Source organism: Chrysemys picta, chromosome 5 (assembly GCF_011386835.1).
Source record: "Chrysemys picta bellii isolate R12L10 chromosome 5, ASM1138683v2, whole genome shotgun sequence".
NCBI lineage: Eukaryota > Metazoa > Chordata > Testudines > Emydidae > Chrysemys > Chrysemys picta.
Window position 1 is genome coordinate 100293945 of NC_088795.1, and position 27915 is coordinate 100321859.

Genomic DNA, 27915 nt, shown 5'->3' on the forward strand with positions numbered 1-27915 from the left:
CCATATGATGCTTCTGTTGGGGATGCTTCATGTGCCAGGCTGTCGAGGATGGAGGGATTATTGGGGGGAAGCCCAGCCCAGCTCTCCCCCAACTACTGCTATAACTGTTCTGGCATTCCCAGGCATTCCCAGTATAGAGTCTGCTGCTTTGGCAGAAGCATGGGCCAGGCTCTCTAGAATGTTCAGTGGCTGTGGCGGCTGCCAGAATTTTCCTGAGGAAATGGTGATTTTTTTAACACTACAACTGAGGTAGATCTGAATGGAGTTACATGGGACAAAAAAGGCATTTCTGCAACCCGAGGGGTTTCTCCCTAGCAAATATCAAAGGCCTGTTACCACCAGGAGGTGTTGCTGCTTCTCTAAGAAAAGGTCACAAAAATTCACCCCATCCCCAGTGTAATATTTTTCCAGGTTACCAGAGTTTAATACCTGTTTAAAAATGGGCCCAGTTCTGTGAGACTATTACAGGAAGAACTACTACTGACTGCACTAAAAGCTCCATTTGTAGTGGTTTGCAGGACTGGGCCCCATATTACTTTAGGAACACATTATACAAATATAGAAGATCTATGTAGTTCACATGTACATAGCATGCATACTAACCATTACACTGCTGAAAACAAAGTTGAGGCTGAAGGGTAGAGGAGGAAAAAACTAAGCACAAAACTCAATTCATTTACAATCTGCAACCCTTATTTACGATTTTTCACCACGTTTCAAAGTACAGTAGCTTTCCCCTCAAAGAACCTATATTTTGTAGCTTCCGTATATGGAATCCAATGTACAGCAAGGCAGTATGTTTCATTGTTCAACTGAAGATAGATACTTTAGGACTAATTACTTACTCTTGCAACATTATTTGCTGAGGAGACAAGGAGGTCATCATTGGAGGAGACATTTGTTCAGGATAGAACTCGGGCCTTGGGGATTCAATTCCTGGTTCTACTTTGATTGTTTTCTTTAATGTGGGCTTCTCATAAGATTCAATTACAGGCACTAGAGGGAGAAAAATCAAATATATAAAGAATTATGTGAGTTAAAGGAAAGACAAAATCTATAAAAAACCTCCCAAACTAACATGATATCTTGCATCAAGACTCGTATTAGAATACAAGACTTTTCAATTTTCAGTCTACCTCCTGAGGAATTAGAATGCAACGCAAGTCTATTCTTGTGTATACCAGTTCAAATCTAGATTACTTCTATTGATATCAATAGATTTATATGGGTATCAATGAGAGCAGAATTTGATCCAGTAAAACTAGGGGAAAATATTCACACAGTAAAGTCTAGGGATTGTGTGTTTTAGAAGAAAACAAAAGAATATTTGTCTCCCTTTTTCATTTCCCTTCAAAATATTTTGACTTATCCTAAAAAACTCATGGATACACAGTTATTTTTCTAGATCTGACTAGCAAAAAAGGAGTAGTGGTCCCAATTGTTTTGCTGGAAGAAAATATGTCATGCCCCCTCTCTCTCCCCAGCAACTGAGCAAAACAAAAAAACCAAACCACACCACACCAAAGCAAACTAAAGAGACAAAACAACTCCTCCCCCTATAGCCAGCTGAATGGAGTGGAGGAACACCTCCCCTCCCCCCAAAAACAACCCCAAACCACTGAATGGCACAGCAGTACAGCAAGCCCCCGGAAGTTGGCGCCCAGGGCAACTGCGTTGCATAAAAGAGCACCGGTCCCGCATAAAAGAGAAACATAGCACAACAGCACCCACCTTGCATGCTACTTGGATTTTCCAACTCTTCTGGAAGAACAGTAGACACCATTATAGGTTGCTGGAGATGTGGAGCATACATAAAAGGAACAGGTTGGACAACAAGTGGCTGTATAATTGGAAGTATCCCAGGGCTCCTAAGTCCAGGGCGTGAAAGAGCAGCCATTACTGGAGGGATTGTTAATGGCATGGAAAAAGGTTGAACTCCTGGGGGAGGTGGTGGGGTGAATTTTTTCATAGGTGGGCTGGGTGAGGACAAAGTTAATCCAGGTGAGGCTCTTCTATGTACAGTCTGAAATTTCAGAGGAGAAGGAGAACTTCCAGCTGAATGTGGTGAGCTTCGTTTATTCACTGTAAGGTCAACTGGCTCCATTTGGATTCCATTAGATAGTCCTTCTGGGGTTTGATAGAATTTATTGTGCAACATATTTGGGGTAGGATAAATGACACTGTATTTGTTTGGCTTCATTTGGTCCATGTAATTGGACTGGTATGACTGTGAGAGGGGAAAAAAAAAAAGGATGAGAATTGATACAGAAGCCATAACATAGGGAAAAAAATAAAAATCTAGCACTAAGTTACAAATGGCTGATCAAGTGAAGGAAAATAAAAAAGATGAAGACAAAGCATTTTCATGTACTTCTTTCTCTGAGAGATTTCTCACAAGGGAAATGATTCAATTTCTGATTCACTAATCATTTGGGAAGCAGTACACAATACATGATGAAACAGGGAATAAAACCAGACAACTCAAAATTTATTCAAAGTGCTTTACAAATATTTATTAAGTTTCATATCCATCCTGCATGGTAGGTACATTACGTACTATCCCCATTTAGAGATGGATAAACTCAGGCACTATGGAGACTAAGCAAGACAGTGGTGAAGCTGGAAATAGAACCTCAGGCATCCTAAGTCCCCCGTGATTGTTCTAATAACTGGAAAACACTGCGCCTCAGTCTTCACTAAAACAGAAATCAATTCTACACACAAAGCCCCCCAAACCAAAATGTATGCAACTGAGCTCCACAAACAGTATCAGAGACAGTAAATGTGAAAAAGCAAAGAGGGAAATGAGTACATTCTAAACCATTTTTTCAGTGTTTTTTCTCGGAGAGGGGTTGGGGAGAATGCAGCTAACTTGCTGTTTTAAACTTGGAAAACAGCTATCCAGAAGAGGGGCAAAGGGTCTGATTATCTGACGTGCTGAGTGAGTATTTCCTGTAAGTCAAGGGGAGCGAGTTGATGATTCTCTTTCAAGATTAGGCCCATAACTGACCCTTTCATACCTAAGCAATAACATTTTCCAGTAAAATACTGAGAATCACCATAGCATTGCATAATTTGTACCACCTCTGAGATACTCTACTGAACAGTTTCTCGTATTAAAAATGTGTAAAACCATGTAATTTTTAATGAAGATAACTAGTTATATGAACTGATGAGATGTGCCAAAATATGAACAACACAAAATGTAGACTATCCATTCTACTAATTTTTGATACCAGCAGTTTTATTAACTGAATTTCCACTAGTGGTTCTTGGACAAGTCAATCCTTGCTCTGTAGCTATGCTGTTTCGTGACAGTAATAAAATACAGTTTAGATTTTTGGAAGAACATTGGACCGGAAAGGGGATGTGGGGAAAATTTTAAAAAATGTTTAAGGATAGAGATAATTTATGAGCATAAAGCTAATGGATTCTAGTATACAATCACTCCCATGATATTTTTAAATGCATTTTGTTAGGACTAAAAATTCTAGCTAGAGCTTGCATTGCTCTTACATCTGTATTCCCCTCCTCCTCCCAGGTGTATTTTAACTGCTATTCATTTGAAGCTTAGCCAAAAATGTTGTTGTAAAGTATTTTGGAGTTATTGCCTTTGTTTTGATTATTGCAAGAAACAATTCTATGACACTTTAGAAAATGGGAAGTTCTTCTGTAGAATTCCTACAGCAACAAAGCGGAGTAATTTATTCTGTACTCCATGCGTACACATAACTAGCATTAATTAAAAATAAAAAGTTACACACACATAGGGAAATTAAAAGAGAACGGCCACCTATGTGGTTGGTAATAACATTTTTCATTTCTAGAATTTACTTAAAATTATATAATGGATTAAACGTAAGAATCTTTGTAGCAGTTATATTCAGTTGATCTTAAGGGATTATTTTTCATATAAATAGAATTTATGCTTATACCTATAGTAAATTAATAATTTAGCTATCATATCAGTATTTGTTCTTGATAATAAAGTTCACAGGAATTCATGTTTTAGATCTTTTAACTATTTTAGCACGTGCGCGTCTCAGAGCAAGATATACACAGAACTCACAAGCACTCTTGGATAAGGAAATAATTATATTTATTAGAATTCTGAGTGATCAAGGCCACAGACTACTGATGGAGTTTAATATTTAACACTATTTAGCATCTACTGAATCTGATTAAGGCATGGATGTAGGTAGAAATTCAAACACTTAATATATAAGCTGTATTAAGTGCTTGTGTTAAAACTTATGTTATTGGCCTACAGTACAAAGTCCACTTGACTTCATTATGTAGGAACATTTAGTGGTACAGCTAGGCAACAGTGGAACCCTGGAAGAATTATCACAACATCACTATGTGTACATTAATTTTTTGAACTGCGTTCCAGAATCAGTGAACAATAATAGAATTCCTAGAACATTTTTCATCCAAGTAAAGTAATCTTGTATTCAGACAATATAAGGTCCTGAACCTACAGACATTTGCGTATCTGACTGCCTTCATGCACAAGAGTAGGCCCGCTGTGTCACAGTCTGCGAAAGTTTCAGCAGACCGGGGCGTAACCAATCTTTCTGTTTTTAAAACCATGCTGTATTGAGAAGGCCTAGGAGGACTGTAACAGAGTAATGGAAAAGCAAAATGAAGAAAGACTATCCAATTAAAATCTTAGTTTAGAGCAGAGAATTTTTTCAGGAAAGTAGGAATCTGCAGAAGAATGAAACACCTTTGGGCTATAACCTAGTTCATTAAAACATTTTTCTTTCTTTCAAGACTCCAAGTCAAATGAAACTCACATTGGAAAAATGCCAATCTATTAAAACAGTAGAGCAGAAAAATACTGTAATGTTTCTGAGCTGTTTGGGGAACTTCTTAGTATTAGTTTAGAAAAGTTAGAGATTAAATTCAAAGTAACAAAGACTTCAAAAATTAGGATGCTGACAATTATATTTTTAAAACAGTTGATTTTTGGGGGATTCAAACCTGCTCCCGACATCTTCAATTGCTTTGAATGAAAGGTTTTCATTGTTGTAACTAAACTGGCACAGATTTGACTTAACTCAGCTATTCTTTTGTGCCAGACTGGAGAGGTTGTTTCATTTTTCTAAGCTTTCCTTCACTCTGAGATTTTGCTTGCCATGTTCCTATTTGAACTGCAGATAATGTTAGCGATAGGAAAAAAGTAGGAGACAAAGTTTTTCTTTACAAAACTAAGTAGGAAAAAATTCTGTAATCTTAAAAAGCAAAAGAAGAAATGCTAGGTAGAGAAAACCTTAAAAGTCAACAGAGGTATAAAAAAAACAGAAAAAAAATGTAACAAATTTCTCACTTCAGATTATACATATAAAAATCATCCAAAACATAGTCAACCATTTTCTACATTATATTGGTACATAAAAAACTGAAACAAAAGTGCAGGCTATAACATTATAGATCAATGTAAAGTAAGAGTATTCTGTCAATCAAACAGACACAAATAATATATACAATACAACCTACTTATACTGCAACTCATATAGTGCTCTAGTGACGCTGCACTTCAAGTGAAGGGAAAGTCACTTTCAGCTGAATCTCACACCTCTTTTAGTGAAGCTTCATTTGTCTTCTAGAAGAGTGAAACTTCATTATGAATTAATTTTAATCCCTCTGGAATGCAACAATTACCATTGTCAGATTGATAAGAATTGATACTTTTCAAAAAGACTGTAACTGCCCCCTACTTCTCCAAGCTTGCCTGGAAAAGCTGGCCATCACGTGGGGGGAGCAGTAAAGAAGAATCTCTTACTACAAGTATCAGAGGGGTAGCCGTGTTAGTCTGAATCTGTAAAAAGCAACAGAGGGTCCTGTGGCACCTTTAAGACTAACAGAAGTATTGGGAGCATAAGCTTTCGTGGATAAGAACCTCACTTCTTCAGATGCAAGTAAGCCACTGTGATGGGTTGGATCACAGAAACCCCTTTGGGAGCTGCCACCCGATGTGCCAAGACTACCCCTGTTCCTGTTTTCCCTGCCAGCCCAGGACTCCAGCACCTTGTCTTGCTGAGCCAGACACTCCCATCTGGCTCCAACACAGACCCAGGGTCTGAATCATTTGTCCCAAAGCTGCAAGTTTACCTGAAAACAGCTCACAGAAGTGTGCTTGTTTTTAGCACTCAGATGCCCAACTCCCAATGGGGTCTAAACCCAAATAAATCCGTTTTACCCTGCATAAAGCTTATGCAGGGCAAACTCATAAATTGTTCGCCCTCTATAACACTGATAGAGAGATATGCACAGTTGTTTGCTCCCCCAGGTATTAATACATACTCTGAGTTTTCCATTACTTGAATCTGAAGAAGTGAGGTTCTTACCCACGAAAGCTTATGCTCCCAATACTTCTGTTAGTCTTAAAGGTGCCACAGGACCCTCTGTTGCTTCTTACTACAAGAACTCCCAACAGTAACCAAGAGAAGTGGTTTGGGATCTTGCTCCCCACTAGGAGTGACTACTTGGTCTTCCAGAGCCTCCAATCACAGCAGCCAGTGGCCCTGAAGCCTGCAGTTTCGGGGAGTGAAGAGAGGTCTCCCATAAGAGATCTTTTCCTACTGGTAGATCCCATTCTGCTATGTAGGAACTTCGCTAACAGTGATGGTTTGTGTGAAAGATCTACCTAAAGATGGCTCCAAATCAGCAAACAACTTATTCACGTGAGCTTTCCACTGAAGCCAATGGCACTACTCACATGCTCGAAGTTAAGCATGGAATTAAGATCTGTACTGAACTGAAGGCTGTTAAAGAATCCCACTGTTGTCCTATGACTGCAGAGGTGGTAATAGGCCACTATACCTTGATTGGTCCCTTAGACTATCTGCTAACTACTTATGCTAAACAATGTGTTCTACCTTGCATTTAGCTGTGATGCTGGGAGTACCTTTCGTAGACCTGAAGAAGAGCTCTGTATGGTTGAAATCCTGTCTCTTTCACCAACAGAAGTTGGTCCAACAAAATACATCACCTCACCCACCTTGTCTCTCTAATATCCTGGGACCGACATGGCTACAACAATACTGCATACCCATCAAACACACACCCCTTAACTTTACAGTGACAATATACAAATGTTTTCTGTTTTGTAATGCTAAAAATAGAGGATCTCCTGCCAATATGCAAGAAACATTTTACAAGTAAGAGAGTAATGCAAAATACCTTAGAATATATATAATTAACCCCAATTTAGAGTCAATTGTAGATTGCCGAAATATTACAGGATACTATATCACCGCAGAAGATTATTATAAAGGTGCAGGACTGTATTTGAGCATATATTCCTAAACAGTTTCTTATCTAGGTACTTATATTGCCCACATCACTGTTCTACCTATTTGGACCAACCAAAACTTTCTCTCCTTACTTAGTGTCTGTCCTTAATCAGGACAGACGATTTGACCCACAGATTCTCTCTATGAAGAACAAATGCAGGTAACTTGTAAGGTTTACTTTTTTGGCTGCAGCTATTTGAAGGTAGTCAGGTAATTCATCAAATTGCAATTCAAATATGTAATTTGTTAAAAAAAAAATAAAAAAAGAAGTATTACTACACTTCTCCACTTGACAATCTGGCAAGATTAAAGGCTGACCAAGTGTGGCATATGCACACCTATTCCCACCCACAATTGGTTGCTCCCATAAAGAGACATTCTGAAGGACTACTCTAAATATTAACTGCTATATTCCATAAAAAAGTTTGTAGTGAAACAACTCGATTACTTGACAGGCTTAGTTGTCCGGTTGAAGTCACATGAGAAGGGTGACCAGGATTTAACCTGATATACTATATAATTTCCCCCAAAGCATTTTTATTATTCATGCTTACAAGATGAGATTTATTCACAAATGCACTAGTTACAAAATACCTCAAGGTATCATGTAGCTAGGTCACTTGATCTTAAAAAGTTGCAAACCAAATAGTTTTGGAGACTGCTTTGGGACACAAAGGTTGTTCACTTCAATTTCAAAAGAAAGTAGGCACCACAGAAAAAAAAGCAACTTTGGCAAGTAAATTGTCACTGTCTTTGCCCAAGCATTTAACAAATGCTTGTAACAAATATTCACTTTATTTTAGGTGGAACTGAGATAACATTGTAACTAGATCTATTATATACCATCATTTAAACGTTTTCTTCATTTAATAAAATGTGCACGATAATTCAATGCCACAGAGTGTATGGGCCAATAATAGGACGATAAAATACTTTGGGTGTGTGTTTTAACCATCTGAGAAGTGTAGCTAATCCTTTAAACCACATACCTTGAAACAAGCATTGGTGTTAAAAACTTTGTAATTTCTTTCCTTCCCCCACCCCAAACTTGTTAATGTCATAAGCTAGTGGTGTTTTTGAACAAATATTGCATAGACAATACATGGTGCATTCTGACATATTTTAATCTGGTTTTGCTATTAAAATAACTAATGATTTTTAATAGTTTAATTTTGTTTGATTTCTTACAATGCTATCAAAGCAGCAGATACAACACGTTTAAGGCCTGATTTTAAAGGCTCTGAGCACTGTCAGCTCCCAGTGAAGTTAATGGAATGCTCATCTCCTCTGAGAATATGATAATAGCTCTTCCGCTATCAATCCCATGGGAGATGGTTAAGAAAGTTAGCTTGCTTAGGCCTGGTCTACACTTAAAAATTAGATCAATCTAGCTACAGGGGTAGGCCCTGGTAGTTAAACTTGACCTAACCTCTGTTGTAGATGTGGCTAGGTCAATGGAAGAATTCTTCCATCAACTTAGCTACTGTCTCTTGGAGAGGTGGATTAACTACATAGATGGAAAGCCCTTCTTTTGTTGATGTAGGAAGCATCTACGCTATAGTGACACAGCTGGAGGATAGGCATCCACTTAGTAGCTATGCTATTTTTCTTGTCATGCTCTCTTCACACGGAGATCCTCTCTCTCTTTAAAGGGGGCTACAGGCCAGCTGTCTGCTAAGGCTATATCTACACTTCAGCATAGTTATGGAACTGTAGCTATGCTGCTGTAGCCCCGCAGTATAGACGTAGACTACAGAGATGGAAGGGGTTTTTCCGTCACTGAGCAATGGTAGCATGATTCCATCAACCTAGCTATGTCTAGACTGGAGGCTGGGTTAGCATAGTGATGGTACTCAGGGATATGGATTTTTCACATCCCCAAGCACAGCAGCTATGTTGACCTATGTTTTAAGTGTAGGCCAGGCTTAAGTAGTTCCTGATGGCCTAGCTCCAAGGGAGCTGCACTACCAGGGACAGCTAGGAAGACCAGCATCTCAAGGGTTTGGGGGACTAAATGGCCAGTTTACCCACAGAGGTAGACTCAAAACCTCTTACTCTCCTGAGGAAGAACTGAGGAATCTCTTAGAGGGGAACTTCATAGAATTTTCTTTCCTCCTTTGTACCTTCTTATGAGAGAACCTACAATCAGGCCCAACGTTATTTCCTTTTCCTAGCTACACTCATTTAATGCAGCAAGCAAAAGGACAACATGAATATTTAATAAAAGGAAATAGCCCTGTGATGGCTGGCCAGAGTGGTGGCAGAAAGTAATCTGCAAGACAGTGTTGAAGTCCCAGCACAGGGAAAGTACAATTTATCTTCAAATAGCACATGGAAGCGTAATAGCCCACTCCTGGGCTAGATTACTTAACTAAAAAAACACTCACTACACTAGAAATGTATGTGGACCTATTAGGTCGACCTGCAGCCACTGCAGTGGTGCATGTCCACACTACCCTCATTGGGTCGATGGTGCATGTCCTCATCAGGAGCACCTCCCACCAATCTAAGAAGGGCAGTGTGGGGAGCTGAGAGTCCGGTTTCCCCTCTTCTCCCACCACCCCCCCCCACACTAGTAGCCAGGCAGCTGTGTCAATTTCATGGCTCACGCTGCCAGGGCTTCTCCCCCGGCTCCCAGCCTGGAGTGGGGTTCATTCTTCCCCTGGAAGCGGTGGCAGATGGGCTCTATCTGCCTGGCAGGGATGCAGTGTCTACACAGGCACTATGTCACTCTAACAACACCGACATAAGCCTTATGCCTCTTGTGGAGGTGGAGTTATGATGTTGGTGTAGTATGGCACTTGCATTGGTGGGAGAAAGGCTGGAGTGTTGACAATGACATAATTAGGGCGACATACGCTGCCTTATGTTGACCTAACTGTGTAGTGTAGACCAGCCCATAGTATTTGTCGGTTGATTAAATCCCTATTCCTCATTGCTAGAACAGGCATTTCCCTGCCTCTGCTCAGAAGACTACAATGTAAACAACACAGCAAAAAAGTAAATTGTGTTTCTAAAATTCAAGTAGTTTAAACAATCTAAAGGTATTTTAGCAACCAACATAGATAAATGTATTTAAAATTGGATTTAAATTGATAGTGCCCCTTTTACATTTTTTAATTGGTAAAGGCAGCAAACTTGTCACTGAAAGCTGCTTTTCAAAGGCTTTCTACCAAATATTACAAATAACAATATCCATGACAACTTTGTTTCTAGGGCCTCAAACTGACCCTTAAGTCTTGTATAACCACTGTTGGCAGGAATAGCAACAGCCAAAACAGAGATGATCTAATTTTATAAGTTTCTCATTACCAGCTTTCTGTCCAAATTTTTTCCCTTTCAACTATTTTCCAAGTACACGGAAGCAGAGAGGCCTATGGCACCAGACTCACCCTAGAACAGCCTAGGGCCCAGATGTTCCTGCAAGGTGTTTATTCTTTCCCCTCCCTCCCTCCCTCTGCATAGCTCTCATGGTAGGCCTCAAAAATCACCATGAAAAGTAAACATGGGGCTGGCATCCTGACCAATGTAAGCAACACTAATGGCACTGTCTCCAGAAAGAGAAAATAACGCTACTAATGTGCAAATTTAGCCATTGCTGTTACTCAGGTATTCTGTTTCACAGCAGTTCTCCGAGGAGGCCAGGCCCTGTGAAGTTCACAGGAGTTCTGCTATTGATTTCATTGACAGCAGACGCAATCCCTACATGGCAATCAGGGTGATAACATGTTTGAAGACTTACCACTGAAATAGGTTCCATGGCTTCTTGCTTGATAGGGACTGGATCAAACATTAGCATCTTTTCAGTGAAATCTTCTGATGTCTGTGTCGTCCTGGGCTACAGGGAGTGGAAAAAAACAAGTTAAGTTGTAGGAATGGCTAGAATCAAGTTTCTGAATTTTTTTTTAACTCATTATTCCATAATATTAAATTTATTTGATTTAATTCTTCCAAATCTAGAGATAAGCTTTATGTTTTCAAATATTCTATTATAATAAAACTGTTTGGTGGTAGGATATAAAAGTTACTTTGTAATTTCAGTAAAACCCTATGATCAGAATATATTTAGGCATAGTCCAGTGGATGATCGGTCAAAAAGTACCAAACAGGCATTCCATATACGTTTTTTCTATAAAAATAACCTTAATGAATTTATAATGAATGGAAATTTGTCATTAATTCCACAATGCATAAGCTATGAAATATCCAACTGTATACAATAGGTCTTCTCATTAAGTATTGGACCATGCTTTTTAAAATTCCTTAAAATGTTCCAGTGTTATCATTTGCACAGTACCTTCCTAAGGAGCCCAGTCCAATTGCCATGAAAAGGCATCCATTGACTTCAACAGACGCTAGGTTGGGCTCTTAAAGTGCAGATCAGCACACCTACAGCATGGAGTTACTAGCTTTAATTAGCTGCAAGTAGCTGAAGACAGTATGTCCCAGCTCAGATCATGCACTTTTTCTATCATTTCAAGTTGAGATTAATTTAGGGTTGCCAACTTTCTAATTGCACAAAACTGAAAACCCCTTCCCTGCTCCTTCCCTGAGACCTCGCCCCCACTCACTCCACCCCCCTCCCTCTGTCGCTTGCTCTCCCCACCCTCACTCACTTTCATCGGGCTGGGGCAGAGGTGTGTGAGAGGGGTGAAGGCTCCGGTTAGGGGTGTGAGCTCTGGGGTGGGGCCAGGGATTTGGGTTTTGGGGTGTGGGAGTGGGCTCCGGGCTGGGGCAGAGCATTCGGGTGCATGGGGGAGTATGGGCTCTGGGCTGGGGGTGCAGGCTCCGGGTGGGGCCAGAAATTAGTGGTTCAGGCTGTGGGAGAGGGCTCCAGGCGGGGGCAGCAGTAAGGATTATGGTTGGGGGTGCATGCTCTGGGGTGGGCTGGGGATGAGGGATTTGGGGTGCAGGAGGGGGCTCTGGGGTGGGGCAAGGGGTTGGGGTGTTGAGGGTGGTGTGGGCTCCGGGAGGGAGTTTGGGTGTGGGAAGGGACTCTGGCCTGGAGCAGGGGTTTGGGTGTAAGAGGGGGTGAGGGGTCCCGGCGGCGCTTACCTTGGCTCCCGGGAAGAGGCCTCCAGGTTCCTAGAGTCCCTAGATGCATGGGTGGCCAGGGAGACTCTGTGCGCTGCCCTCATGCCCGCAGACACCACCCCTGCAGCTCCCGTTGGTCGCAGTTCCCAGCCAATGGGAGCTGCGGAGCCGGCCCTCAGGGCAGGGGCAGTGCGCGGAACCTCCCTGGCTGTGCCCACACCTAGGGGTCGCAGGAACTTGGTGGTCGCTTCCAGAAGCCACATGGAGCTAGGGCAAGCAGGGACCCTGCCTTAGCTGCGGGCCCCTGCTGCACCGCTGACTGGACTTTTAACGGCCTGGTCGGCAGTGCCAACCAGAGCCGCCAGGGTCCCTTTTTGACCAGACATTCTGGTCAAAAACCAGATGACTGGCAAACCTAGATCAATTTTTTGTTTAGCCGAAGAGACAGTGAACATGAAAAGATCTGAATCAGATTCAGGAAGAATGGCAGCCCAATACTTGCCAGTCTCCAGTCAGTAAGCCTGATGGCAATGTTGATAACACTCTGGTGCTTTGACACCTACTTCCACGCTTGGAAGAAATTAAAAACAAAGCTAATTTGGAGAGGTACAATAGACAGCCTCCCAATCAGACATCACAACTGATAATTCAACTATTTCGCCAAAAGGAACTATGACAACTCAACCACTATTTTGAAATAACATTTCCAAGAGTTTCCTTATTAAAAACAAGATTTCAGAATTTAGACTGTGTTCTGTGTAGCCAAAATTGCTTTAAAAAGGGAGCCATGTACTTTGTTAGCTTGTTCAAGCCTATTTTCAAGTCTATCTCATTTATAGTAACTTAACTATCCCAGGTAATAACCATATTTACACATTTACCAAGGGTGACAACTGTGGAGGAAGGATGGGAAGACGTTAGCAAGGACCAGGAGCCTTGGGAGCGGGACAGAGAAATACCAGAGAGGCTACACGGTAAAGCCAAATATTTTAGACAAGTGAAGGAAGTTAATACTCAAAGACATTAAAAATTTCCAGTTGACAAGTTTTTATAAAAAACATTTAATATCATTTATGAGACTGCAGATATCATATATGAGAAGGCAGAGCCACAAATAGAATCTTCCAGAGTACAGCCTGGAGGACTGGCAGAGTATTCCAGTTGACGAGGAGAGTATGGGATACAATTTGTCTGGGATGGTGAAGTTGTATGTCCTGTACAGTATATGCAGTGTTGTAGCCGTGTTGGTTCCACAATATTAGAGACACAGGATGGGTGAGGTAATATCTTTCATTGGACCAATATCTGTTGGTGAGAAAGACACTTTCGAGCTTACACCGAGCTCTTGAAGAGCTTGAAAGCTTGTCTCTCTCACCAAAAGAAGTTGGTCCAATAAAAGATATTACCTCACTCACCTTGTCTCTGTACAGTATATATAAAGACTGATGTTAAGTATTAACAAATTCAATTGCATCCAGTAGGTGGCACTAGAAATCCATAACAAATAAAATGCTACTGTACTCCGTCAAGACAATTTCACTGGGTGTAAGCTTAAGACTCACTAATATATTAAAAGGTTTTAATTGTGTCTGGAATTTTTTTCTTATGAATCAAACAGTTTAAATGGGACACAAGAAAATATATGCCCCAAATTAGACCAATTCCAATAGTCCTATATTAATGAGCAATCATGCAATAGTCAGCGTGTATGCATTTGAGAAAACAATTTGAGATATGTGAGAGAAAGAAAGAGAATGAATTGTTTCAAGCCCACCAGAGATTTACTTTATAAATCAAGGGCAAAGTTTAGTAATTTATGGAAAATACGACAACAGTATACTTTCTAAGTACACCTCTACCCCGATATAACGCAACCCGATATAACACGAATTCGGATATAATGCAGTAAAACAGCGTTCCGGGGAGGCGGGACTGCACGCTCCGGCGGATCAAAGCAAGTTAAATATAACGCGGTTTCACCTATAACACAGTAAGATTTTTTGGCTCCCGAGGACAGCGTTATATCGGGGTAGAGGTGTACTTGAAATGAACAAAGCTTGATTTTGAAAGAACAACTAAAGCATCATTGAATATCAGCATGAATATCAACATCCTGAAAAAAGGGGAGGGCCTGATTAAACCAAGTTGAGAAAATGAGAAACAGATACAGTAGTTCAAAGAAACTGCCAGTTTTGTCTAAATTAAAAGTAAGTAATACCTTTGAAAGATAGAAAATTTTATAATTTGGATGTGTCTATGTTCATTTGTCAATAAGGCCTGTGAGAAAGTTGAAAAAACAATTATGCAATCTTTCCTGCAACTTCAGGGAATCATTTAAATTAGATATTTTTCTGAGTTTAAGCATTTCATATCATTTTCTGACAAATTACATTTTCCTAGTCACTTTCATGTGAAGGAACTTTGTCTATACATGACTTCCCAAAGACACAGATATATGCATCTAACAATACATGAATGGACAAAGGATATCCCACAATGCAAAAACAACCCAAGCCTACACTGCATGCCAGTCTTCATATCTATGAGAATTTGTAAATATTTGCTTTCAGAAGGTTTCCAGAAGCTTTCCATTTTTTAATTTAAATGTGTTTTGGTGAAGTGACACCATCAACTTGTAATCTAGTCACTTGAAGGGGAAAAAAAAGTTTAGTAGTTTCAGATAATACACCTTCCCTCATCCCCCACCTATTCCCTCTGCCATTTGTTGTAGTTTTGAAAATCACATTTTTCTATTTTTAAGGTTTGTTTTTTCTCTCCTGCTGCTATGTGAGAGACCCACACAGAAAATCATAGAAAGGTGACTAAGGCCCATATCCTGCAAACACTTAGCATATGCCTAACTTTACACACACATATTTGCAGAATTAGGGGCTAACTGACTGTACAGAGGTTAGAATGAAACTGACAACAGAAAGTGTCTTGCAGAGAGTAAAAGTGAAAAATTCTTTGTCTTTCGTAGTCATCTAAAATAGTAGATACAATTTTTACTTTTATTGCTGTATCATAGTATATAAGTTGAGTTTCCCTTTAATGTGTTATACTGTTCTTTTACTGTACTATTTCTACCTAAATAGTAAGAGAGGATGATTTTGGACAGAGGACCATACATTATCCATGATCTTTTTGTCCTGCCTATATTCTCAGCTGGTGTAATATGGTGTAGCTCCACTGGAATCAGTTTACACCAGCTGAAGGTCTGACACTTATGAAATTGTTGTTCTGGGATAAACTCTAAGGGTGAAAATAAATGCATGGAACAATGATCTGTTTATTTAAAAGAACAATGCTTGAATGGAAGAAAGACACACTGGTTGTGAAGTCTGAATTTATTTCAAGTAAGTAAACAAAAAAATTTTATTTTGTTATTTCTGATAATATTTTATAGTAAAGGTTCTGTAGTATACTTGTAAAAAATCATACATATGTAGGTATGCAAGATCACATTATACTCCCCTGCTATTAAATGTTTGAGAAGCAGGCGGGAGACTGCCTTATTTGTTTCAAACCTAAGGTGTGAAGAATAGTAGGGATCTGCTACTATTTTGTAATATACTTGTTTCACAGCCCACAGGTTGTTTAGTAAATAAGATTAATTTATAGAAAACTAAAGTATCCTCTCAAGTACCTGTGGCACCCTCCTGACAGCAAAGCAAGGAGAAACCATACAAGTCACCCAAACCATATTAAAAAAAATCAGAAGAGTCGTCTTTATCTTTCTCAATTTAGATGAGCTATTTTGCATGGAAGTGTTTTTATGTGGGTAAAAGAATGTATGCTGTATGTAATCTGAAACTAAATAATTAACTGCAATCCAGTAGGCAAACATTCCACCCTCTCTTTCTCTTTGCTAACAAGCCACCCAGTTTTACTTTCCTGCCTCCTCCCATTCACTCCACCCTATGGATCTTTGCCAAGGCAGTCCAACTTGTCCAAACAGGACATGGCTTTTGATAAGATTCTGCTCACACCCTGTATTTCTAAAAGACAAGCCAAGCAATTCATTTTTGTATGCAAATAAGGACAGGTGCAAAGGTAAAGTCCAAGCAAAGTCCCTCAACATTTTCACAGCTAAAGCCAAGCGAAAAGATAGCAGGTAAGAAAAAAACAAACCCCTGCCCTTTATTAAAGGAAAACGCTATGTTCAAATCCTATGGAATTTTTACCATCAAAATCGTTAATTTTCTTGTCAACATCAGAGACTTCTCAGTTTTAACTTCTTGACATGTATGGTTTGATGTGAGTAAGAGTACTTAACACGTGTTCCAACAATAAGGATTTGTACAGACTATTTACTCTGGATGAGATTCGCCCATGGGCATAGCAGCCACAGCACTGTACCACTAACACAGGTGGAGAGCAGCCACAAAACACATTGGCCTACAAGCGCCATATAGCTTTCTGTGAAGGGAGGGGGTTTTGGGTTGGGGGCTGGTCTTAGCCACACAGATCCAGCAGTTACAAATCCTCAAGAGAGATGCAGAAGGGCTTTGGCCCACGTTGTAGTTAAATATCTGGAATAGTGGTGACCAATGATCTGATCCACACAATGGGTAGGTGTGGTGAGAACAGATTCTGCCCCTCCCATCCTCTGCACAGTACCCCACGCAAAACTTGTTTATTCAGTTTTTGTGTCAGGGGGAAACAGGAGATGGCACCCTATTGCTGTGTGAGGCTCAATCATTGTTTAGAAAATGCTCAGTATTGTTGGTATAATTACAAAGTAACTTAATTATTGCCACTAAATCAGCACTACATTAGTGCCCACCACTGTAGCTTTTACAGTAATGTATCCACGGGGTAACTTGAGTCAAGTGCCCAAGGTTTTGCAGTCATGGCTCTTTAGAACTAATTCTGATGATCTGAAACTACCTCTTCCTTCATGAGTCTCAAGCTAAACCCCTCCCCCCCACCCCCCTGATATTAAGGAGAAGTGATAATATTGGAAGAACTATACTGATGACATCCAAAGGCCAGGGGGGCTTTCTGAGACTGAATGAGAAATAATCTTCAATGGAGCCTTAAAAGATAACAGAAACTGGTTTTCCTCTGTTGAACTAACAGGAGTCCCTGGAAGGGGTAAAGGAAATCCCCTCCACAGCTGGCAACAAGATTTCTTTGTATTCATAGTAGTAGTTGCTTCTCAAGGCCCTGGATCAGCAAAATACACAAGAACATACTCTGACTTCCATGGGAAGTAAGCATGTGCTTAAGTGCTTTCCTTCATCAAGCCCCAAAATAGCACCAGACACAGAAAATCTCAAATTTAGATTAGCAATTAGATTCAGTTAAAGGGAATAAGAGTGAGAAAAGTGAAAATCCAGGGCGTGTCTGCACTACAGAGACTATACTAGCATAGCTACATCGCCATAGCTATGCCTGTGTAAACCCAAAGCGTAGAGACAGCCTACACAGATGGAAGAGGTTTTTCAGCCAGTGTGGGAACATAACCCTCAGCCCGCAACGATGTGGCTACATCAGTGGAAGCATTCTTCCATCAACACAGCTGATCTACAATGGGGTTTAGGTCAGCATACCTATGTTGGTCATGGGTGAGGTTTTTTCACATCCCTGATGAATGTAGCTATGTCGACTGAACTTTTAAGTGGAGACTGAGACCCAGAGACAGCACTGCTGGGGAAAGGATCAAAGCAGTTTGGCCCACAAAAAGCAGTACTGGAGAAAATTATAAGGAATTGGCTGTGCAACAAGAGAATTTCTGCTAATAGGTAGCTTTTTTTCTTTTCTTCTCTTCAAATAAAAAACCCAGTGGATTTCCAATGGGAACTGGAATAACTCCTGAAACATGCTAGTACAGTACTGAGATACAGAAAATGCACATCACAACCTTCCCATTATTATAAATCACTTTGTTTGATCTAGAACTACTTCAACATATTAATTTGTCAGAAGCCATGTAGCAAACTAGTCTGTATTTTACTGAAATTTACAGCTATGCTGTTATGAACACTCCATAGCAGTATGGCTGAAAAACACATTTTTCCATATTAAAAAAAAAAGTCTTAGAAAACAGTTTCTAAGGGTATTCATAAAAGGTATCTGTTTTTTGAGTTTGAAGTTTCCACTGAGAAAAACTTTGCATCCATACAACCTTATGCAATTCCTATTTTATATCTGTTGGCCCTAAAGAAGAAAGAAAGAGAAAAGATCTTTAGCCACCTCCTTAGACAATACTGCATACAATACTCTCCCTTATCAGGGCAGACTGCTGTCTGGTTTCCTGTCTCAAGCTACTGCTTACAAGGAGAAATAGTTTAGTAAAGAGAACAGATCAGACCTCTGAAAACAAGTGAAGTATGCAGAATGGTATGACAATCTTTCCCTTCCAAACTGAACCTTTTTTTTTTTTTTTAAATAAAAAGAGAATTTGAAAGGAAGAATAAAAGTAGCCTTTGTTCTATTCAGGAAGACTGGTTGGGAAATGAAGAGACAGAAAGAGTGTGACAGACTTCAAAGCTAATTTTACACGCATAGAAATCAAAATCTGAAAATCAGGCTGAGTGTCTAAAAAAAATGTCAACATCAGGATACAAAATATCATCCTCTAATATTAAGGTACAAGTCTGCTCTGTTACTTGCTCAAACATATTCCAGACAGACCTTTGACCACATGAGGCAGAGCTAAAAATCTCTAACTATTAAGTGACCAAAAATACATTAATGAATAATAGTTTACGCTTTTAATTTCAATGAAGATTTGAAAATAGGAAAAATGTCCATGAGCGTGTGTTTGTGTGTGTGTATGTATCTAGGGAAATAAAGAGAGAGAAAGTGGATGGTGGCAATGGAAGAATGATTAAATAAACTTGGACTCTCTAAGAGTGGAGGTTTTGTCACTCTTTTCGTGTACCAAAGTGTGTTAGCAACCTCCCCAACTCTCCCATCTCTTTCCATTATGGCTTATTTTAGTATTTAAAATCTGTTAGAGCTTTATCTTTCTATTTAGCTAACACACACTTATACTAGTTTCCCTTGGGACAGATCAACAATGGCTATTAAATCCCTAAAAGGAAACCTTGGCATTAGATAAAACATTAAAAGTGAAGGGTTAAATCTGTTCCTAAACCAGCTCTGCCAAACTTCACATTTTGGATTGGAAGCAACTAGCCTTGGAATGAAAACACAAAGCTTCAATACTGGCTGCATAGAAGAGTTTTATTTTTGAAAGGACCTCCTTCTAGCTATGTCAGTTAATTTAAAAAACTTGTTCTACAAAATGCAGAATTTTGTTGCAATATGAATCTCAGTTTCCGATTTTATAGAAACTTGGCTACAGAAAGTTGTGAATAGCAAAATTTACTATACTTACACACTGGTTCCCAGTACTAAACTAAAGCTAGTTCAACACCTTTTGCTGATCCATGGAGAAAAGATGAAATATGACTGAGGCTCAAATCCTGTACAGTTTAACTAGTAGCTAAATTACGATATTTATTCACTGTGCAATGACAATATACTGTACATAATTTTCTAATAGCAGCAAGAGAACAAAAGTAAAAATCCCTAAAAGAGAGGAAATAAGGATTCTTAAAAATACAACTTACCAAAATTATTAGCTTGTGTGTTCACTTGAAATAACTTTCTTACAATTTGTATTTCTGAAGAGACAAAAAGCAAAATAATGTAAGTATCCACATATGTGCATTTCAGTGAGTTGCTACTTATATAGTTAAAATTTAGTTATCTGTGTTCACTACAAGTGTCTCTAAGTCCTATTATGCTTTTTGAAAAAAAAATACTGCAAGTGTGTCCAACAGAAACGTCTCCTTTTTTAAAGTTTAACATCTAAAAGCCAGCAGTAGCAGAAGAAAAATTTCAAAAACAAATTAAATAAAAATGACATATTTAAAGATGGAAACATTTCTGTGTGCATGCAAGAAAATGTATTTTTTTCAAACATAAGTGAGTGAGAAACACAGTCCATCTCCTATTTTGATATAATTTCTCATTCATTTAGGGCCTGATCCAAAGCCCTTTGAAGTCAATGGGAATCTTTCTATCAATTTCAATGAGCTTTGGCTCAGGTCCTTAGTTCTTCTACAGTTAGATGCAGAGTAACAGAAAGATTTCTTATGTCCTCTTTTTGAATTTCCTCTTGATTTTTCTCTGTGTTGGTCCACAGCAGACAAATGAAAAAAAAAAAAAAAACCTGATATCAAAGTAGAAAAAACATGTACTTTACTCCTTCAAAAAGTGCTCAGAGTTTAGCAAAATATAGCACTGCCATACCCATTTAATCCAAAGAAAGTTGTTAGTGTCTCATTTTCCTGCATTAAATCTGGAAGAGTGCGGATCCTTGAATTCATGTAACAGTACGATATTTCCTCCCTTCAGAAAAAATGGTACAATTCTAATCTTGATCAAAACTGGAACAGAAAATGATCATGGTGGCATCTTCAGAACCGACATGGGGAGAAGCCAATAGGTTTTCACATAAATGAATATATAGGGCTGGATTCTCTTCTCACTTGCACTGGTATTACATCACTGCAACTCCATTGACTTTAATGGAATTATTCCAGACTTACATTGGCACAGGTGAGAGGAGAACTCAGACTCAATTTTTTTTTAGAGTCAAACGAGTTTTTAGAAAAGGGAATGAAACTCATTATTCACCCATGTAAATATATTGGAGTAGAGGGTGTGTGTTAAAAGGTTAACTCAGACTTCTCATGCTGACATAACACAGGCAACTTAAGCAATCATGAGTGTGTAGAGACATGATAACTCACTGGGTGGGGACTGGGAGTTGCAGGGCAGTGACAAGGGGCCTGGACTGGGCTACTGGTCTACTAAAAAAACAGCCTGAAACAGGAAAGAGCACACATATGCCACTTGGAATGTATGACGCAAACCCCAGCCTTGAAACAAAGAACAGGAAACAGCTCTGCTGGCTGTGCTGGAGAGAAAGCACAGAGAAACATTTAGGCGGCCCTCTCTGACCCTATATTCATGAGCAGCTGGAGTTTTTTAAACAACAACAGTGGGTGGAGGTGTTTGTTCGTTGGGTGTGAATAAAAACACTGTCTTTATACAGGAGACCTGCCCTATTTACAAACAAGCAAATATCTACACTTAACAGAAGAGGACATGTGATGTTAGACACCACAGATCATGATAATTAACCCCAACCTTCCCTTGGATTTCTTTTTGCCTCTAAGCTGCTAATATTTAACTACAGCCTGAATTTTATATAACACCATACAGCTAACTCTTAGCCTAAAATTATCTTCTTCAAAGAGAAAAACGGAACGATCAGGTCATTACAAGAATTAATTTTAAAAGTACAGCCTATTTTAGAAATTGGCTATTTTCCCACTGCAAAAAATTCAGTATGGTTTGACAGCTGAAGACTCACATAATTTAGTGCATACAGTGTTGGTGTATCTGTTGGTCCCAGGATATTAGAGAGACAAGGTGTGTGAGGTAATCTCTTTTATTGGACCAACTTCTGTTGGTAAGATAGACAAGCTTTCAAGCGTACACAGAGCTCTTCTCAGTATACGGATGACAGAACTTAAATTTCAAGAGTTATTAAAGACTCACTGCTAAAACACATACCAATAACAATCCACACTAATTTTCACTTTTCTGTACTTTTGCTTTGGTTGCACTTATAGAATGAGATTTTAACTGTAGAACCAGTTAACCACAAATATTTTTTTTATTTTTTGACAAATCACTAATACACATCACACTAAAACCATCAAGCTGTTTAAAGAAGAAAACATACCGAGAATAAGGAGTTATGGGAGTGAGGAAGCACACCTCATCTACATGAAATGTATCAGAATAAGTTTATACTTAGTTTCATTCAGAACAACTACTTCACTATTCTTCCTTTTCCAACATGCTTTGAACTAGTTCCGCACGGTGGGTCAGACAGCTGCTGTACCAGATATTATCAGACATGTGTTACTGCAAGTTATGTGGATTAGCAGCCTAGTAATGACAGTAACCACCGTACATTTCATTTTAGTAACTGCAGTTTCAGAAGTACGAGATTACAACTGGTTACGGAAGAATCTACACAACAGTGTATGGTTGTACGTTCTATAGTTATATTATTTTCTTCATACTTAATATTTGGAAAGGTAAGTATCGAAAGTATCTAGGTACTTGATAAGCCCCTAATCACTGTAGTATCTGAGCACTTTCAACTGACTTAATTCACTTTTACATCATTACTTACCTGAACACTTTTGTTTTTGTAGTGCTGTAGTCATGTTGGTCCCAGGGCATTAGAAAGGCAAGGTGGGTAATATGGTTCTCACCCACCTTGTCTCACTTGTGGTTTTGGCTGATACTATAGTTGTTGTGTAGGTGTAGTGTATTTTCATAATATTGTAGGGCATTCTCATAACTGTTATATACTGACAACATTTCAGTTTCCTCAAAAAAGGAAAGGACCATTTTACGTCTTCTTTCTCCACCCACCTCCCAACCCCAGGCTTCACCTACTATTATACATTAACCAGTGTAGGCAAAACATATTTACCTGCTTGGATAAAACAAAAGTATGCCACTCAACTAAACTCTGACGCAGACTCTTGTATTTGAAAATATTAGTGCTATCAAACTAAATCAGACATTTTAAAGCAAAAGGGATAAAGTTAGTTTGAAGTAAGTGTCCCCAGGGTCAGACAGGATTATCAAATCCAGATGTGGTTCCTCTCATAAAAGAAGTTCCTTATACAACAACCAAGAGAGCACATCTTAAAACTATTCTACAGAAAAATACATGAGTGAGCAGCAATTGTATTCTTTGTTTTCAATACAGATTAAAGAACATTTATGGACATTAATTTCAATAAAACCAAAACCACAAAATCCCTCCATCCACGACCCAAGCTTGGCTTTTCATAACAACACCACATTCAAAGTTGAGCCCTGTGAATAGTGACACTTCCTGAGTTTTCAAAGGGCCACTATGTAGAGGCAGAGCGCAAGCAAACAATGCAGGTACAGTAAAACTGAATAAGAATGGATAGAAAATCTTTGATGAAATCAATTTCTTTGCGTTAAAAAGAATGATAATTTGAACAATTCTAAACTAGGTATTACTCCTGATTTTTTGCTACTTTGTGTAGGATTTCAAGGTGGGGTCTTAAACAACTTTCTCTAGTCCATCCCCTCGCCTTGCACCCCCCAGCCAATTTCAGTGTAAGAACTTACATTGGACAAAGATCGAAGATAAATATTCCTATTCCCATTTAAGTGTAGAAAAACGACATTCATATAGGCAGGAAGTCAATTATGGATGTCATTTCCAATTCCTTATAAAAGTTACTTTATATTTTAAGTGTCAGAGCTAAATATCATAAATATTAGAGATTTGAACTTTTTCCTAGAAGAGTGTTAAATAAGACTAGATATGTTAATATTTTATTTTAAAAACATTTTAGGACTAATTTTATCCCTGGTATAACTCCACCACATTCAGTAAAGTTATACCAGGGTTAAATTTGGCCATTAAACTATTCCACAGTGCTATGACCCTAACCATAATATACTAGTGATAGCATACTATTTAGAAAAACCAAACAACAAAAACAACCCTCTTCACTGTTTTTTCTCCCCACAGAAATCAAACATTTTTAATCCAACAGAAGTGAATGAACCCATTACACTGTGCAACTCAATTTAGTACTTTAATAGCATTAGCAAGTTCTGATGACATTTTAAATTGTAGACTTGTCTATTGTACTGCAGTCCCCCATCTGCCAAAAGATGCTCTGGGGGCTGAAACAACTGCTACTGAGTAGCAGGAGCCCAAGAGAACGTCTCATATTGTCCAAGTCAAGAGCCGGAAAGAAAGGGACTCCCTTTCATATTGAGACAATGGAGGTCTTGGGATCAGCACCAGAGAGCCGAGCCAAAGGCCACACGAGGTGTGTGATTTTTCTTACCCAATCTCTGTAAAAGTCAGTAAGACAGAGGAAACCACACACACCAGAGCAGACCCCTGTATTTTGTCCCACCCTCTCTTGCAACCTTTGCAGCAACCACAGAAGCTGGGGATAGAAACATCCGCAGAAACTCCCCCTACTCGGCCCCCTACACACACGTGACCTTCTGTCCCCTCTTCCCAGAAAGAGACAAAGTATCATCGGAGTTGGTAATCCCTCCTTCCGCCCTTACAAGCTGTGCAGAAACAGATAATAAAGCACCACAGGAGTTGGAGACAGAAACATACATTCTCCCCCCACCCCCGAAAAACTTTCGCAGAAGTTGGAGCGTGTCAAGTCGCCAGGATGGTCCTCGGGCGCAGCCCTGGCCCCCAGAGCCTCAGCGGGCTCGCAGCTTTGCATGCACCCAGGTCATCCCAACGCTGACCTCCCCCCCGACTTCTTCCAGCAGCTGGAAACTTTCGCACGTTGCAGTCAGACGCGAGGAATAACCCCACTCCCCTCCCCGCGCTCACCCTCAGCAGGGCAGGGGGCCTCCGCCGCCGCCCGAAGCCCTGCGATGGGGGCTGTGAAACAGAGCAAAGCACCCGGCCCGCGTCCCGGCTCCCTGCGGCTGAGGCTGTGCGCTCCGCGGTGGCCGTGCGTCTCTGGGCGAGGGGAGGGCGCTCGCTCGGCTCCCCCAGGCTCCTGGCACTAGTCTCCGCTGTCACATGACGCCGGCGCCGCTCGCTCTGCCAGGCTCCCTTGGCCGGCGGGGTAAGGGGAGGGTCAGGGAGGGGAGCGCGGCCAGGGCGGCTCCCAGCCCGCTGGGTGGAGGCTTCGCTGGAGGGGCCGGGGCGAGTCACTGGCTCGCACACCCAGCCAGGCACGCACTGCTCCCCCCGCCCTGCCCCCCGGAGGCAGACAGACTCACAGACACTAATTATCCCCAGCACCGCGGCGGAGCCGCCGCCTGACCGGCCCTTCCAGCTGCTCCTCCGCCTCTCCCTTGCTGCGTGTCAGGCAGAGGCGTGCGCCTGGCACCCGGCGCCAACTACACCCCCCTGCCCGCCTGAGCAGCAAAGCTGCGGCAGCAGCCAAACAACCGCGCGGCGCAGCACCCCCGGGGCAGCAGGAAGGGAGGCGCTCAGGGCGGGCTGCCGCGGAGCTGGCTTCACAAACACGGGCTGGGCAAGGGGACCGGCACCCAGCCGCCCACGGAGCCCGACTCTGCCGCCCTTTGCAAAGCGCCTGGCGGATCAGGGAACCGCTCGGCTGGGGCACGGGCGGCGGAGCCGCAGCCGGCATGGTGCAGGGCGGGCACGGCTCCTTTGGCCGGGCTGTTTGTGCTGCTGTTGCCTGGGGGCGGACCCTTCCCTTAGTTACTATTGGCTTGGGGACTCATATTCCATGTAACGTGGGTGCACCCACAGGCCCTGTGTGGGGCTGTTTTAGGACTGTGCTCCAGTGTGGCTCGGCGTTAGAGAACAGGGGCATCACATACATGAAACAGACAAGAAGTGTAGACTCATTGCTATTAAACAAAAAGGGGAAACAAAGAAAACAAATCCTTCAGATACCATGAGGGGCTAAGTTCTGTTCTCTGATACACCAGTGTTTTGTGCTCAACAACTGAGCCAACTTCTTATAAGTGTCTAACTTTAGGTACTTAATGGGGTTGGCCAAAGTGACCAGGTCAGGGCAACACAAGAAATCCTGAATTATGCTCTTGGGCAAACCAATGTAAATCTTAAAGTCAAAGGAGTGACTGGATTTAGACTGCTTTCAGAGTATACTCTGACCCTTAAGTGGGAAACAGTGTGAGGACTAAAACTCACATCTCCTGACTTCTAGTACCATCCTTTAACAACAAGACTGTTGTTGTTATTTATTTATGACCAGGTTCTGAAGCCCTTACTCCACAAACAATCCCATTAACTTCAGTGGAACAATGTGTGGCCTCACATGCTACCCAGCCTGAATAAGGGTGTCAGAATCTGCCCTTAGTTACACTGGTGGGCTCAGTGCTGTTCAGACTATGGAAGAGGATACTGTCCTTGCCCCAAGGAGATTACAATCAAATACAATGCAGTACAAAAGTGATATAGAAGTTGAAGGTCCAAGGCTATTCAAATTTTAGAGTGACACAAATAATGGGATAAATTTTGCTCTCTCACACATGCAATCACAGTGTGAAAGTGGTATTTGTCCCATGTCTCCAATTTATCTGCTTTTACTTAGGAAAGGAGTCTCAGTGGAATCTGCCGAGTGCTCAGGACTTTTGAAAATCAGGTCACTTGTTTAGATGTCCAGATATGGATTTTAGAGCCTAATTTTAGGAGCCCATTTTTGAAAATATTGGCCTAAAGTTCCCAGCTTATAATAATAATCAATGGAGATATCCCATCTCCTAGAACTGGAAGGGACCTTGAAAGGTCATTGAGTCCAGCCCCCTGCCTTCACTAGCAGGACTAAGTATTGATTTTGACCCAGATCCCCAAGTGGCCCCCTCAAGGATTGAACTTACAACCCTATGTTTAGCAGGCCAATGCTCAAACCACTGAGCTATCCTTCCCCCGCCAAGAAATCCTGAATTATGCTCTTGGGCAAACCAATGTAAAGCTTCATGGTTTAAACTATGATTCTGCCATTGGGTTGACACATTATGGTGTGTGAAATCAAGACACCTATAATATCTAAAAATAAGACCAGGCAAAGGACAAATCCTGCCTTCACTAAGGCTCTGATGCTGCAGTAAGAGCTGTGTGGACAGATGAAAGCCTATTGGAGCATTCTGTGAATGCAGTGGTCCTTCCTGTGTGTAGTTTTCTTATTGCAAGATCAGGTACTTATTTTGTAAGTCAATGGGAGTTGCTGGGTACTCAGTACTTTTGAAAATCAGACCATATATTTCAGTACCTAAATAAGGACTTTAGGCATCTGTTTTTCAGAAGATTGATTGTAATGTATTCCATTCCCTTTGATTTTTTATAATATTATAAAAGCAACACAAAGATATAAAGGCAAAAACCCCTAGTTGTTTAAGCATTCTACTGTTTGCTTTGTTTACAGAAACATTACAATCCATGCTTTTTTAGTTCAAGTATATTTTAATGTAGTCTTTGGCTCATCTTAGCACATTTTCTAGGCAAACATGGTGTTTTAAAAACTGAACTAAGCACCAGTCTGAAACCCTGAAGAATACTACACTGACACAACACAAAGAACTCTGGGATACTGGACCTTGGTAACTCTTAAAATGTGAAATTTTTTGTTATAAGGTTATAACATATATCAAAAATAAACACACACTTATTGTGTCAGTGCACACCAAATAGTCACAGAGCATCTCAGTGTAATGAGGAGGAGCTGCTGCAATGCTCCTACATGCATATGCTCAAGTATAAGGTAAGATAAAAGTAATACTACTAATTATGTCCCAATTCTACCTTAATTTATTCAGGTGGAGTTAACATTGGCTGCATTGGTAATTAAATGTATGAAATCTAGAACAGAATTGACTTAATCACAGTGTCATATTGTTGGATATATAACATATATCCACTAGGTCCCTCTGCTGTCCCCTGCCCTGATATCAAAGGGAGTTTTCCCTGTTATAACCTGATTCTGTTCCACCAGTGTAACTCTATTGA

At 40.5% G+C, this 27915-nt stretch overlaps 1 protein-coding gene across 5 annotated transcripts in view; it reads right to left on the reverse strand.

Moving 5' to 3' along the window:
* Positions 1 to 25576, reverse strand: part of KLF3 (KLF transcription factor 3) — a 35515-nt gene extending 9939 nt beyond the window's left edge. The window contains exons 1-5 of one of the 5 annotated variants that reach the window (XM_065598156.1): positions 25197 to 25576; positions 19919 to 19972; positions 11044 to 11139; positions 1732 to 2227; positions 846 to 996 (exon numbers count right to left, since the gene is read on the reverse strand). In XM_065598156.1, the coding sequence (XP_065454228.1) occupies positions 846 to 996; positions 1732 to 2227; positions 11044 to 11100 (704 nt within the window). In that variant the 5' untranslated portion in view covers positions 11101 to 11139; positions 19919 to 19972; positions 25197 to 25576. Of the gene's footprint in view, positions 1 to 845; positions 997 to 1731; positions 2228 to 11043; positions 11140 to 13216; positions 14613 to 19918; positions 19973 to 20603; positions 24273 to 24798 lie in introns of those variants that run through there. The other 4 variants (XM_005286339.5, XM_005286340.5, XM_005286341.5 and 1 more) reach the window with 4 other exon arrangements.
* Positions 25577 to 27915: the final 2339 nt, after the last annotated feature.